General features: G+C 34.4%; 1 protein-coding gene across 1 annotated transcript in view; it reads right to left on the bottom strand.

The window, feature by feature from the left end:
• LOC105308524 (histone-lysine N-methyltransferase SMYD3-like) overlaps positions 1-16584 on the bottom strand; it is a 446229-nt gene that overhangs the window by 332365 nt on the left and 97280 nt on the right. Inside the window, exon 2 of the mRNA XM_011384522.2 lies at positions 3419-3482. Coding sequence (XP_011382824.1) covers positions 3419-3482 — 64 coding nt within the window. The remainder of the gene's footprint in view (positions 1-3418; positions 3483-16584) is intronic.

Raw genomic sequence — 16584 nt, forward strand, 5'->3', positions numbered from 1 at the left:
CTGCTTATTTTGCCTGGAAGTTAATTCAATTAGAAATGTGCATATTATAAATCAAATTAAATACAGCAGAGGTGAAATAATAATTGGTAAATTTACTTGAAATTGATTTACTTGCTATCAATACTGCAAATTTTAAGAATGCTTTTTTATAAGAAAACTTAGCCTGCTCCTCCCCTTTGATCTCATAATCATTTGTGATGTTATGATTATGCCAACATCGAAATAAGACTGGTTCCCATACATAATCCCTCTATTACATTATATGACAATTCATAACAAGATATACACAGAGGAATACAAAGCCACTGATGAGAAACTATTTTGGCCAATATCAGAAACAGTGCTGTACATAGCAGTAAATATATCTGTATATATGTACGCTATATATGAAGCACAGACTTGGTTTGGTGTGTATCCTCCACTCACTAAACAAACACTCAGAGAAGACCTCTGGAAAACAGAAATAGGGATGGGAGCTGGAGAAGACTTTTACTTTTGATTCTGTATTATTTTATGTGGTGTCGATTTTTATAATGAAAATGTATCCTTATATTGCTTATGTTTAAAAATAAAATGTGAAAACCAATGGCATTGATACTATCCATATGGGCACAAAAAACATTATCCTTTAATACTTCAATAGCCTCTCATAAACAACTCATTGATGGCAGAGCACCACACATCAAATGCTAAGCGAGTGAAGCAAAGTTATGTCCCCCTAGGGTAAACATATTATAGATTTTATGCTACAAATTCACATCTTCAATATCAATTTCCACTCCAAGTTCTTTAGCCTCCTGTTCATTACTGTTTATAGTCCAGTTTGTCAATTTAATTATGTGCTGCTTTGTAGGTATCCGCAATAATTACAATATTTAATGTTGCACCTTAAGGTTGAGTTAAACAGAGCAGTTTAAATGCATATGTTCTGGCCAGTCTTTGACTCCCAATCCCACCTCTACACACACACCCCAACCCCCACACACATATAAGCATATGCACTAGCTGGTGTTATAAACGATATCTTTCATCGTACTAGGTATTTTCCCATTACCTTCTACAGTATATCTAATGGTGATATTATTATTGATGCTACAGTAAACAGCTAATATATGTGGCAAAAATACAAGCACTACAATGAATCAAAATGACATATCCACCCACCACACTCCCTCTGCTCAATCTAATCAGATAATGAGTTTGGTTTTTTGCCCCTGTACTACAAAAGGAGAAAGTAAGCATGGGAGAAAAATCATTCATAAAAACGGGGGAAAATAAAAGTAAATGTTCAGGTCATGGAAAATAGAAAGAAAGTTCATCTACGAGGTTTGTGTCAAGAAATACATTAAATCGTAGATTCTGTATGTAGTCTTAGCTCGAAGGTCTCCGAAACACAAAGCTCTGTTTCACATGAATAAATTAGCTAAAACATCACCCTAAAGCAGTCTTTCTAGAATGTATTGTAGAGAAAAAGACTAGGTTTCTTTTCATTTATTTTCTTATTTGTTATTATTATTGCTATTATTATTTGTTATTATTATTGCTAGTGATCTTACATAAATTAGGTATCTTTATAACTTAGACAGAATTTTTGGTTTACAAAATGGGGTAAAAATAATTCAATTATTTTTCACATTCCCTATTTTATTAAGAAAGCATTACTCCTAACCTTCTATTTTTGTATTTTTTGTTTCATGTTCCTTGGGGACAGAGTGAATCTTTATTAAAAATAAAACAAAATCTGGAAGGGGTAGGGAGAGAATACAATAGAAAAAGGGAAACTACACCTAATCAGAATGTTAGAGCAAGAACAAACTTAGGCTTAGATGAGAAATTAGAAGTCTGAATTCTGACTACCTGGGTTCATTTCCTGAACCGCAGAACCTACTAGCTACAGGATGTCTGGCAAGTCATTTGCCACTCCATATCATTACCATTCAGTTTCTTTATTAGTGAAACAAGCATAATAATAGTGCCTAGCCCTCTCAAGATTTTTGTAAGAGTAAATAGAATAAAATAGTGTCTGGCACATAGTAGATGTCCAATAAGTATTAGCTCTTATTAGTGGTACAGATTAGAAAACCAAGGCCCAGAAATTTTAAGTGTTTTCTCTAGGATAATTTAACTAGCTAATGGTAGTGTTATTAAAACTTGGGTGCTCTGACTGTTTTGCATGATTTGTTTTCTTTTCTATTAAAATCACTCATGCTATTTGTACCTTGGAGAAATTACTTTCAAGAGAGAAAGTGAGATAGCAGAAAATCCCTCAGATAAACAGGACCTAGATTTAAAAGATGGAAAAGAAGGACTTTGATGGGAGTGGTGCATGTGCACGCGTGTGCACACACATGCACGCGCACACACACACACACACACATGCACACACACACCCCAAAATAAAAAACAAAGGGATGGAAGGTGGGGGGGCGGGCAATGACATGTGCACATGCGCGCGCACACACACACACGCACACACACACACCCCAAAATAAAAAACAAAGGGATGGAAGGTGGGAGAGCGGGCAATGACATAGACAGAAAACCTCCAATTAGACTTTTTATTATGACACAATTCATTAGAGCATAATTACATTTCTTATTAGATGATTAATCAGAAGGTTAGAAGAAAAGGTCATGTTGAATGTTAATTATACACCCTTTAAAGAATTTCAATGATATTAACAGCAGTACTCTCACAGACTGTCAGTTGTAAATTAACTCAAACTCTTGGAAGCCAATTTTGCATTAGCTTTAAAAATTCAAAATGCATATATCCTTTTAATAATCGATACAACTGAGAAGAAATTATCATACAATTAATTTGCAGAAGTATGCAAAATGTGCAGAAAAGATACGTGGTACATTAATGGCAATATGAAATATTGGAAAATACTGAAGCATTCACTACCAGGGAAAGTATGATTGTGGTGCATTCATATAATGGAATAAGAGGGATGATACAAAAAATTCCTCTAGATAGATTATTAAGTGAAAAACAAAAGTATACAAGAATTTGTGCCAAAATAATCTGTATATTTTTTTTTAAACAAAGGATATAGACATATGAATATGTTTGCACAAGAAAATAGAAAATGCTGTGAAAACACACAAGAAATCAGGGGTTTTAAGAAATCTGGGAAATAGGATTGAGGTCAGGAGGACAAGAACATGGAGAAGAGTAAACATTTACTTTTCTTTTGTGATATATAAAATATATACATATAACTTTACATATATTAAATATGTATTTGTATTTTTTTACCATACACATGTATTATTTCAAAACTGAAGGTAAGTAACAAGTTAAAATAAATCAAAGATGGTGTAGAAATGGAAGTATGTCGACAGGCATAATGGAGGACAAATCTAAGCATCAGAGAACCTGAGGGAGTCACTATGTACAGCTGAACATTCTTACCTGGCACTTAGCACTGCAGTATTTGGCAACTCGGCACTGAGAGCATCGCATCAGCTTTTCCTTCCTGTTAAAAAAATAAATTTCACATTATGAAATGAGAACCATATATGATTGAAAAACAAAAACACAAATCAACATATTGATGCCAACATGTTCTGCTCGCTCCATTTGTATGGTCCTGTAAGACTAGATTTAATACTGATGAACATTCTTTACCTTCAACGTGAGACATGTACATAATAACTAATGTCTGTTTTTTAATTGTGATGAAATATACATAACATAAAATTTACCACTTTAACCATTTTTAAGTGTACAGATCGGTGTGTTAAAAACACAATTCAAGGGCCAAAATGAAGTCATTTATGCTAAGCTCCACATCATCAAACAAAGACGTAATTACAGTTTCAGCTACTCCAATGTCTAATGTCCATTAGAAATTGTGTGATCAGTACTTGTTGGGTAATCTGCATGACAGACTCCAGCCATCACCAAAGGAAAGTGACCTGCAATAACGAACCTACTTTTCCACCTACCACAGCTTCCTTGTTCCTGTTTCCTTCTGCCTAGAAAAGTCTTTGATTTTATAGCTCCTTGGAGCTCCTTTCTATCTACTAGATTGGATGCTGCCAGTTCATGAATCATTGAATAAAGGCAATAATATCTTCAAATTTATTCCATTGAATTTCATTTTTTAACAAGTGGCATTAAATACGTTCACATACTGTATGACCATTACCACCACTAATGTTCTTTTTTGCATAAATTTATTTAAAATACAAAAATTCCCATTAAGACAAAAAAAAACACTTCATTGGGATTTAAACCTTTTGATATGAAATTCAGAATCCAGTTCATCAACTAGCTGAAAGTATCTTATAACCTTCAAATACAAAATTTTATAAGTGTTAACTTATCATATAATTTAATTATGGAAATGATATTTAAATTCCATTAAAATCAAATACTACTTCAGGCATGCTGAATTGGGATGCTCCAAAGTTATGTTTCTCCAAATCGCTCGAATAAGAAAAATGCAGAACTGGAGAAAAACTTGAATTATAAAATAAAAATAAATCTGATGACAAATTAATAGTAACAATAAACAGGACGGTGAATATCTTCAGAACATCAATGACAAAACAAGAAAAATCTTTCTAAGCATTTCCGATGTGCCAGGTACTATTCCAAGTTGCTTACATCTATTTACTCACACTCAACTTCAAACAGTCCTATAAGTAAGCAGTCTTATATACCCACTTTTGGAGATACTTCAATACATTTTCAAAAGACAAAGAAAAGTAGATGGAATAGTGCAAACTAACTAAGGAAACACACCAGAAAGCGCACATGGCAGGTGATACTGAAAGGGTAAGAACAGAATTTTATAGAGAATCAGAACTTAAATATACCAGGTACCTCAATCCTGGGAGAGCAGGATAAGATATTGGGCATAAAACATGGGAAGAGGTTAAAAGCTTAAATAAAGCAAAGTCAAAATGCCTCCTACCTCCAAGTATAGAATTGTAGCTGCCAGATATAAACACCCCAGGCAACAACTCAAACCCAAGCAATCTAGCCCTGCAGTTCTTGCTTTTTAACCATTATACTGTACCACCACTCTTAGATAAAACTGGATAAAAAGCAAAAGAAAAAAGGATATAAAAATGAAAAGAATATATGAGCCAAATAATTCGAAAAAAAAAGTCTGTATAACTATATCAATATCAGAAGAAGAAAAAAAGACTTTAAGTTTAAAGATGTAATTAGAGATAAAGGTGAATAAGTAATGATAAAAGACTCCAATCACCACGTGTTAGGTACCTAGTAAAAAATGCACCCAGTCTCAAAATAGATAAATTGCAAGTAACAGGTCTAAGGAAAAAAATGACCAATACACAATAAGTTAATACATGTAAGGCCCTCAAAATAGTGCCTGGAATACAGTAGGTGCCATATAAGTATTATCTATTACTATAAAAGATATAAAGGCTTTTTCACAAATTCATAGACCAAGCAGATAAAGAATAAGAAGCTCTATAATTCACTTGATTTCATGCAATACACAGACCCTTGCATCTGTTATATGAATGCGTATTCACGTACTCTTCTCTTTTTTTTTTTTTTCCACATGGGAGCTCACAATAGAAGAGGGCAGAGCAACACACACACTTGCAGAATGAGCTACAATATAAAACTTTGGCTGGAGAGAAGTGACACAGACTATAAAACCCAAGTTCAGAAGAAGGAAAAGTCACTTTCTGATAAATAAAGAAAGCATAGGAGAGGATCAATAATATCTTCAAATTTATTCTGTTGAATTTCATTTTTTAACAAGTGGCATTAAATACGTTCACATACTGTATGACCATTACCACCACTAATGTTCTTTTTTGCATAAATTTATTTAAAATACAAAAATTCCCATTAAGACAAAAAAAAACACTTCATTGGGATTTAAACCTTTTGATATGAAATTCAGAATCCAGTTCATCAACTAGCTGAAAGTATCCTATAACCTTCAAATACAAAATTTTATAAGTGTTAACTTATCATATAATTTAATTATGGAAATGATATTTAAATTCCATTAAAATCAAATACTACTTCAGGCATGCTGAATTGGGATGCTCCAAAGTTATGTTTCTCCAAATCGCTCGAATAAGAAAAATGCAGAACTGGAGAAAAACTTGAATTATAAAATAAAAATAAATCTGATGACAAATTAATAGTAACAATAAACAGGACGGTGAATATCTTCAGAACATCAATGACAAAACAAGAAAAATCTTTCTAAGCATTTCCAATGTGCCAGGTACTATTCCAAGTTGCTTACATCTATTTACTCACACTCAACTTCAAACAGTCCTATAAGTAAGCAGTCTTATATACCCACTTTTGGAGATACTTCAATACATTTTCAAAAGACAAAGAAAAGTAGATGGAATAGTGCAAACTAACTAAGGAAACACACCAGAAAGCGCACATGGCAGGTGATACTGAAAGGGTAAGAACAGAATTTTATAGAGAATCAGAACTTAAATATACCAGGTACCTCAATCCTGGGAGAGCAGGATAAGATATTGGGCATAAAACATGGGAAGAGGTTAAAAGCTTAAATAAAGCAAAGTCAAAATGCCTCCTACCTCCAAGTATAGAATTGTAGCTGCCAGATATAAACACCCCAGGCAACAACTCAAACCCAAGCAATCTAGCCCTGCAGTTCTTGCTTTTTAACCATTATACTGTACCACCACTCTTAGATAAAACTGGATAAAAAGCAAAAGAAAAAAGGATATAAAAATGAAAAGAATATATGAGCCAAATAATTCGAAAAAAAAAGTCTGTATAACTATATCAATATCAGAAGAAGAAAAAAAGACTTTAAGTTTAAAGATGTAATTAGAGATAAAGGTGAATAAGTAATGATAAAAGACTCCAATCACCACGTGTTAGGTACCTAGTAAAAAATGCACCCAGTCTCAAAATAGATAAATTGCAAGTAACAGGTCTAAGGAAAAAAATGACCAATACACAATAAGTTAATACATGTAAGGCCCTCAAAATAGTGCCTGGAATACAGTAGGTGCCATATAAGTATTATCTATTACTATAAAAGATATAAAGGCTTTTTCACAAATTCATAGACCAAGCAGATAAAGAATAAGAAGCTCTATAATTCACTTGATTTCATGCAATACACAGACCCTTGCACCTGTTATATGAATGCGTATTCACGTACTCTTCTCTTTTTTTTTTTTCCACATGGGAGCTCACAATAGAAGAGGGCAGAGCAACACACACACTTGCAGAATGAGCTACAATATAAAACTTTGGCTGGAGAGAAGTGACACAGACTATAAAACCCAAGTTCAGAAGAAGGAAAAGTCACTTTCTGATAAATAAAGAAAGCATAGGAGAGGATGGTAGGGCTGTTCTAGGCAAAAAGGAAGACCCCATACCTAAGAGGGAAGATGTTTTAGCAGTTTGGAGTTCTAAATCTGCAGTCCAAGAGCTACGGTGTGCATGTGTCCCCCCAAATTTGCATGTTGAAATCCTAACCCCTAAAGGTGATAGTATTAAGAAGTGAGGCCTTTGGGAGGTGCTTAGTCATGAGCGTGGAACCTTCATGCAATGAGATTAGTGTTCTTAAAAGAGACCCTGCAGAGCTCAGGAGCCCCTCCCACCACACGAGTTCACAGCAAGACCAGGAGGAGGGATGCCACCAGAATGTGACTATGCTGGTACTTGACCATGGACTACTCACCTTGCAAACTGTGAGGAATGAACTGTGGTTTACAAGCTACTTGGTCTGTGACATTTTGTTATGGCAGCCCCAATGGACTGAAACACGAAGCCCACTCTCTACCTGCAGTGTAACCTCGTAACCTCTCTTAGCCTAATTTCCTCCTCTTTGAAACGGGAGTAAGTGACTACTCATAAACCCGTTGGGTGGACTGTATGAGATAATCTATGTAAAGTGCCTGCTAACACAGTGTCAAACAAAGCATCGAGCACAGACTTAAAACTGAGGCTGCTGAGTATTACCTCTTCTTTAGCCACTCAAACAGCAAAATCCACATTGGCCCCAAACCTGGTCGTCTCTACCCAGGCACACAGACAATTCACTAGTACCGTTTAATAAACGGCACCCATAATTCTTGGCTCTAATTTCAAATTTTGACTAGCATCAGAATTGTTTTACTGCTTAATCTATATTCTTTGTAGTTTCTATTATTATTTTTAATTTGATCAGAATGATTAACTTCAAAGTGGTCTGATTCGAGAAGTTAAAAACGTTTATGAAAGTTTCATCTGTAGAAATTAAAATCAGAGAAGACTTACATCTTCAAGAATATTAAAAGGCAATATGACTCCTAACATTCTGTTTGCTTTATGCAAAATAACGTCTATTATAAGTGAGAAAATCTAATGTTTTTACAAGAGCACAGATTTATACTTCCCTCATTATATAATATGTCTCTACGAAAGTGGACATCGTGTGATGTAGGTCACTCTAACGGCGAACAATTGAAAACTAGTGACTTCCAGGTGTTTTTTAGGCAGAACACACATGAGTGGACTGAAGAAAGCTGTGACTAAAATGAACTGCTGGAGAGGGATTTGTTCTAGCAACAACATCTGCCTTTCTAAGCAAGAAACCTCTTCGGCCTAGTCTGATAACACAACTCTGATAAGCAAGGAGATGGATTCCATTTCCCTAAATCTTCTCGAAATCGAAAATTTATAAAAAATGAGGAAGAAGAAAAAATCTAATTTCTCTCTAAGGACTGAAATCAGATACCTTTTAAAAAATGTAAGTATTCCTAGTATAAATATCATACAGCATATAAAAGTATAAAACAAAAATATAACAAAATGCTGTTTCCTCCTTGTCAACAAACACACAGTACAATGCTCGATAAATAAAATACTGAAGTTGTTCTATATCCTAGCATACTAAGTCCAACGGATACTAAGTCCAACGGATGCTGTTAATCGTACGTTCTAGTCAAATGGAGCAGCTTATGTTGTCACTTTTATTTCTGCCTTTTAAAGTTAAGGTCAACAGATCTGAAATAATATGAATTAATATCTAATTCTTAATAAAGTTTGCACTTAATTTTATTAAGTATTTAGAACTATACTTACATTCTCAAAAAAATCATTTTATTTGACATATGAGGTAAGGAACAAATATATACTGATTCATGTATAATTATGTATGAATATGTGTATATATGTATGTACGTGTGTATAAAGATATCAATACTTTATCATTCCATACTGATAAAATTGATAGTGTATCCATACTGATGAGCATTAGGGTTGATTGCAATGTTTTACTACATATTATAAATAAATGAATACTTGTACTGTGCACTGATTTTCAAAACTATTAGATCTTAGTCCAAACAAAAATTACTGAAGGATCCCAAAGAGGTTTTATTTATGTGAGTTATATCTATCAGTATTTACTGTCTTAGAGATTTAAACTAATACATTTTTTAAATACTTATTAATTCATTAAAAAATCACAATCCATTACATGTTGACATAAATAGCATGTTTTTATGGAAAAAAAACTATATTTTCTGAAACAAGAATAAGTTAGTGAGGAGAATGGCACTGTTTTACATTTTTGCAAATCTCTTTAATGTCTGGCTTAACAGACGGCAGCCAGATTCTCATTTATGTTTCTGATTTCAATCTGTTGAATAATCAGATGCCATGTAGCTTTTGGAAAACTCTACTGTATACGAGTGAGAGAATGGGATTTTAAAAGGCAAATAATGTCTTAATATTACTGTTTAAAAAGCGTTCACTTTATAAATTCCCTGAAAGGACCCTGGGGACCCCCACTTTGACTTTTGCTGCTTTAGAAAGTACAAATTCCTATAAGTGAAATTGCTGAATTATAAGACTGTGCATCTTGAATTATTTTGCATATTGACAAATGGCTCTCCAAAGTGGTCAGTTCATTCACTATTCATGGTTTCTCTTATATGAATAACTTGTTTGAATTATTTGCCCCTTTCTACTGGTCTAAAAGCAGCAAGGGAAGCAAGAAAGATATTCTGTTTCTCTGGACCCTGGGGTACTCAAGACATGAGAAAAACCAGCCACCACTTGGGAGGACAGGAAGCCCTGCCCTCAGGAGGCAGATACCAGTTAGAGCAAGAAGACAAAGGAAGCATTCGGAAACCTTCAGGACAGAGTTTCTGAACATGATAGAGCATGTTCCAGGTGATATAGAAGAAAGAATGAGGGTGGCAGTCTTGAGAAAGGGTGAGGAAATGAGTCAGGTTAGGGTAGACACGGAGCCACATGGAGTTAAAAGTCTGGTATCAATAGATGACTTCAGATACTATCTGATTTCAGAGGTCATGTTCATTCTACCTAATGTTGATCCTAAAGTATCCTTAATGCAAAATGACAAATGTTATAGTCAAAATACATAACGAGAACCAAGAAAACTCAAGAGTAGAGACAGAGAACTGCCAAAAGTATGTGAATTCCATGTCAAGAAAGCTGTTACCAAAAAAAAAAAAAAAAAGACAACCAAGAGATGATATAATTAGCTAGATTCCTCTAGTCAGTTCAGTTCTATTCCAGTATCTGAGGAGAGAGAATATTGGGGCAAAGAATGTTGCCCTTTGCTTCCTTTAAAACAGGAGAGCAATAGGACTTCCACACATGCTCCATCCCACCTGGACAGACGCTAACCTTTCCATGCCCCAGGCTCCCCTTCTGTTTTAGAAATGAAGGTAAAGCCTGTTCCACCATTCACACTCCCTGAGACATTTCTCTCACCTTCTCCCCCCACAACTACTGAAAAACTGAGCAGACTTTATCTAACATAAAAAAAGATAATCACAAAACAGACACTAGTTTAAGGAGTCCCAGGAAAGGCTCTCAAAATAACGGGTGTGAATGCAATTTGAATTAGCAGATTGCTTAAATTTATTTGGGATGAAAACACTGGAAGAGTACGTGAACCCAGGATATACTTATATGCAAAAAAGGAGATACTAAATAATTCATTTAAATTATTTTAACGGCATAACAGATACGCATAATAAAATAAACCAAAGACTTTACAGGCATGAAAAATGACAAAGGAATCACCAACCTGGCCTCTGTCTTCACAGCAAGATACACCAGCTAGGAGGGCATTTGAGTGAGATAGGTGATCTCAGCAATTATTGAAACAAGACTTCCTGAGAAAACTCTCCCCACAAAATAGAACAGGCGACAACTACTGGTACCAGCAGTCTGGCTTCATTTAGGAGTTTGACAATAACCCAGACCTACTGAATCCAGAATTTGCATCTTAATAAGATCTCTAGGAAATTCATATTGCATTAAAGGTAGAAAACTACTGTCTAACTTACAAAAAATAGCCATATCTGAAATGTATTTATAGATAATTATTTTGGATATGAAACCCCTTTAGTTTAAAAATATATTATCCTTATAACAGTAAGCAGCAAAATCTAACGCATCACATGACAGGAAAGCTGTCATGATGTTTCTTTTGAGAAGATAGTCAAAATATCAAAATAATGTATCCCTTATCTATAAAATTTAAAACAGAATATACACACACACACATCCACACGAATATAGATACAATATTGTTACAACAAACTGAGTTAAAGAGAAGCTTATCACGAGAAGTACATAATTATAACTAATTCAATTACCAACTGAAAATTTAAAATTAGTAGCCATCATTTTACATAAATTTGTTTGAAAAACAGTAGTAAAGGAAGGTCTAATAATTAATTAGATCTTCACCAACACGAGGCTTCCAATTTTAAATAGCTAAGGTTTATCGTGAAGCATGCAACATAGGAAAACAACCACTAATTAAAGGTGATAGTATAGCCCAGGAATAGTAGGTATGAAAAATATCTAGACTAAAAGAAGAAAAGTACAAAGATGCTACCAGGTATAAAAAATAGACATTCATAATCAGGGGAGAGGCAAGTAACAGTAAAAGTGAAAATAAGTTATAAAGTTTTGAAAGTAGTACAATAGGGCTCCCAAGACTATATATACAGCATACAAAATGATTATGATTTTCTTAATAACCTGTTACTCCTAAAAACTTTAAAAAGGTTTTTAAGGCAACATTTTCCCCTCAATGGAGCAGTTTTGAAATGAAAGTGACAAGTAAAAATAGAAAATGCTTTTAAAATATTTTACAACGAACTTTCCAAATTAGATCTATCTTTCCCAAGACAAGCTGCCATAAAGTCTGGCATCTCTGAATATTTAAACTTATAGGATAAACTAAAGTAAGTCCTTATGAAGTCCTCCACTCACTGGGTGACTATTTCACTGAGTAAATTTCTTACTTGTGTGTTCTTTACCTCATACCCCATCAGGTGTTTATTTTATCAGCATCTGGCACAGGCCAAGCATACAACAGGTGCTCAATAAAGATTTAGTGAATGAATAAATGACTCAAGTAGTTTAGCCTAATGTTAACATTTATAAAAAAAGATGATTACAGAGAAAAAATTGCCAACCCTCATTCAGCGCTGAGTACCTTGCAAATACCTATCATTCGTCATAAGGGGAAGTGACTATAAGAAAAAGCCAAATTTGAAGCATAATATTATCATCTTAATATATAAAACATCACTATCGAAATGCATTTTTGCCTCCTCAAAGGACAAATCATTCAAGTCGAAGGGTACCTGAGAGATCACCATCCAGTTCAATCCAAGATATGCATACCAGTTGCTGGTCCACACCATTATGGATAAGCATCTCATTCCCCCACATCGTTCCTCCTGCCCCTCTGCCCATGGGTCCCTGCTTGGTCAATATACCAGAATTGACAAATAACTCCTTTCAGCAAAACCTCCTCCTCTTAGGCTATAGCAAATGGCAATGCCCTTGTTTCTACTGCCAGGTCCTGCGCATTACAAATGTGTTACCTTTATTCTACTCTTTACATCTGTAACACACAGAGACATGTGAAAGTTATAGCAGAAAAAAAAAAAAAAACCTAGGTTAAGCAGAAAATAAAGACATTAAACAAAATTATTTGGAAAAGTGGGTGTTAGTACTCTCTGAAAGTAAATGCCTGCAGGTGCCTGCAGGCATTTTAATAGGAGAACCTGATTTTTTTTTTTCTTAAGGTGGAGTCAAAAGGAGATGATGGAGAATGGAAAATGTATGGCTTACTTTTATCATGCATGTGTCTCATATAAAATATTTTTTTTCTGAGTAAAATAGAAAAGAAAATAAATCTACTTTGGAGCAGTATTATAACATGGAAATATTTAGGAAAAATATCCTGAGAGATAATTATTTCAGATATCTTTTTCTCCCAGGCTATATGTGCTGTCTTGTTTCGATTTTTTTTTTTATAACCTTTTTTAGAGCAGTTTTAGGTTCCCATAAATATTTAGAGGAAAGTATGGAGACTGTCTACATGCCCCCTGCCCCCACACTTACATAGCCTCCCCCATTATCAGCACGTCCCACCCCCAACCACAGTGGTATATTTTGTCACAATCGATAAACCTACATCAGACATCATAATCACCCAAAGTTCAGTTTACATTAGGGTTCACTCTTGGAGTCGTATATTCTATGGCTTTGGACAAATGTATAATGGTGTGGATCCACCATTACAGTATCAAACAAAGCATTTTCACTGCCCTAAAAATCCTCTGCTCCATCTATTCATCCCTCCCCCAACCCTACCACTGGTGACCACTGAACTTTTTTTCTGTCTCCAAAGTTCTGTCTTTTCCAGAACATGATATAGTTGGAATCAGAGTATGTAGCCTTTTTCAGGTCGTCTTCTCTTACTACAGTAATAGGCATTTAAGATCTTTTCATAGCTTGATAATTCATTTCCCATGGCTTTTCATGGCTTGATAGCTCATTTCTTTTCAGTGCTGAATAATATTCATTATCTGGAGATACTACAGTTTATTTATTCATTCACCTACTGAAGGATACCTTGGTTTGGGGCAATTATTAATAAAACTGCAATAAACATCCATGCGTACATTTTTTGTGAACATAAGTTTGCAGCTCCTTTGGGTAAATACCAAGGAGCATGATTGTTGGATCATATGGTAAGAATATGTTTAATTTTGTGAGAAACTGCCAAAGTGTCTTCCAAAGTGTCTGTACCATTTTGCATTCCCACCAGCAATGAATGAGAATTCTGTCACTGCTACACATCCTCACCAGCACTTCATGTTGTCAGTATTCTGAGTCTTGTCCATTTTAATAGGTATACAGTGATATTTCATTGTTGTTTTAATTTGCATTTCCTGGGTGACTTATGATATGGAATGTCTTTACATATAATTATTTGTCATCTGTATATCTTCTTTGGTGAGATAGATGCCTATTAAGATCCTGAGCCCATTTTTTTAATTGGTCTGATTTCTTGTTGGTTTTTAAGAGTTCTTTGTATACACTGGGTAACAGCCCTTTATCATATGTGTCTTTTACAAATATTTTCTCCCAGTCTATGGCTTGCCTTCTTATTCTAACATTGCCTTTTGCAAAGTATAAGTTTTTAATTTTAATGAAGTCCAGCTTATCAAATATTTCTTTAATGAATTGTACCTTTGGTATTGTAGGTTTAATCCTATGTTGTCTTCTCAGAGTTTTATAATTTTGTATTTTACATTTAGATCTGCTGTCCATTTTCAGTCATTTTTGTGGAGAGTTTAAGGTCCAGTCTAAACCACCTTTTTTTTTTTTTTTTTTTTGGCTTGTTCCAGTACCATGCTTAAAAGACTATTTTTGTTCCATTGTATTGCCTTTGCTCCTTTCTCAAAAATAAGTTGACTATATTTATTTGAGTCTATTTCTGGGCTCTCTGTTCCATTGATCCATTTGTCTATTATTTTGCCAACAGCGCACTGACTCAATTACTGCAGCTTTATAGTAAGTCTTAAATTTGGATAATGGCAGTCCTCTAACTTTGTTTTTCTTCAATAATGCATTGACTATTCTAGGTCTTTTGCCTCTCTATTTAACTTTAGAATCAATTTGTCAAAATCCAAAAAATAACTTGCTGGGATTTTCATTGGGATTGCATTGAATACACAGGACAAATTGGGAAGAACTGACTTCTTCACAATATCGAGTCTTCCTATTCATGGACATGAACTACCTCTCCATTTATTAAAAAGGATACGTCCCTTCTCCTACAAGGAAAGCTAGAGCTGACTGGAGATAGGTATTCCCCTTATCTCAAGTCGGTTAGGCTCCAATAGCACCCCAGCAGGTTAGGATACGGTTAACTAGTTTCTCCTAAGGGCAGGCCTTGTTAACAACAGAATGCTCTGGGTGTGTGTGTGTGTGTGTGTGTGTGTGTGTGTGTGTGTGTGTGTGTTTAATGATTAATTTTCTCCTCTCTCTGCCAGAAGCATGAGTGGTTTTTCGCCAATATTTAATGTGTGAACCTGCTCAAGCTCCGGGAGGTAAAAAAAAAAAAAAAAAGTGGGAGGCCCCCTATGATTGTGTCCCTCCAGAATTTTTAACTCTCAGATTTGTCCACATTGAGCCTCCAGCAATTCATCAATTACAGTCCAGGTTCCCCTGCTCCAGCAATGGTTTCCACTCATGAGTCTGCTCTAGGTACGCCGTGACTCCCAGTATTCACTTGTGTGACTTTTCAATTTTAGGGTCACTAGTTTGCCCTGTATCCCCATTTCTCTTTCGGATCCAAGAATTGTTGATTTTCAGTCTGTCTAGTTTTTCACTTGTTGTTAGGATGAAGTGATGACTTCCTCACATGCAGAACTAGACACTGAAGGTCTCATGTGTCCTTTCATCTTTCTCTAAGGTCAAGTCTCACAAACCTTCCAAGTTCCTGTTCCGTTTATAGTTGAGACTAAGTATAGAATAATTCATCCCCATAATGTTCTAAGCATAGTTAAAAATAAAAGGAAAAAAATATAACTGATGAACAAGATAAGACTATATACTAAAAGACAGAAATTATATAGGTAACATATGTGTCTGTGTGTCTATTAACAAAAGTATCAACAGTCTCTATCTTTAAATAATCTTGGTTTGGAAAAAAAATTATAATAAAAAGCATACTTCAACAGCTCAGTAATAAAAAACTAAGGTAGTTAATTGATCTTCCTATATATTATCTGTCGAAAGACATAATTTGTAGTAATTGAATTGGGCTGACTATCTTTCTACCTTAGAAATATTTCACTCATGGGACATCACATAATATTGCCCAAGACTTACAGGGTGATAAAAACCTAACCAAATTTCTAATAAAGAAACTTTTCATTCACTCATTTAAAAAAAAAGAAGAAGAAGAAGAAATTGGTTAGATTCTGTAGGGCAAAGCTAAGATATTTTCTGTATGGGCATTTTATTGAAAAAAATTTACAAGACGAGTTTTTCTTTTGTGCTCAAATATTGGAAATTTATCCTTTGTCTCCAAAATGTCTTTTAAACTGAATTTAATAGCTAAGTAATTTAAATTCTATGTGCATATCAGAAGAGCTAAGATTTGCAAATTGATCTGAGTAAATGATAAGCATAAAACATTTGAGACAGAGAAGCAGAATATGAGTATTTCTTAACTACAACAATTTGTCCTTAGTACTTAAAACTCACATGACTTTATAAGCTTTAAAGTTATATATATA

This window comes from Pteropus vampyrus, unplaced genomic scaffold (genome assembly GCF_000151845.1).
Source record: "Pteropus vampyrus isolate Shadow unplaced genomic scaffold, Pvam_2.0 Scaffold584, whole genome shotgun sequence".
NCBI classification, from domain to species: domain Eukaryota; kingdom Metazoa; phylum Chordata; class Mammalia; order Chiroptera; family Pteropodidae; genus Pteropus; species Pteropus vampyrus.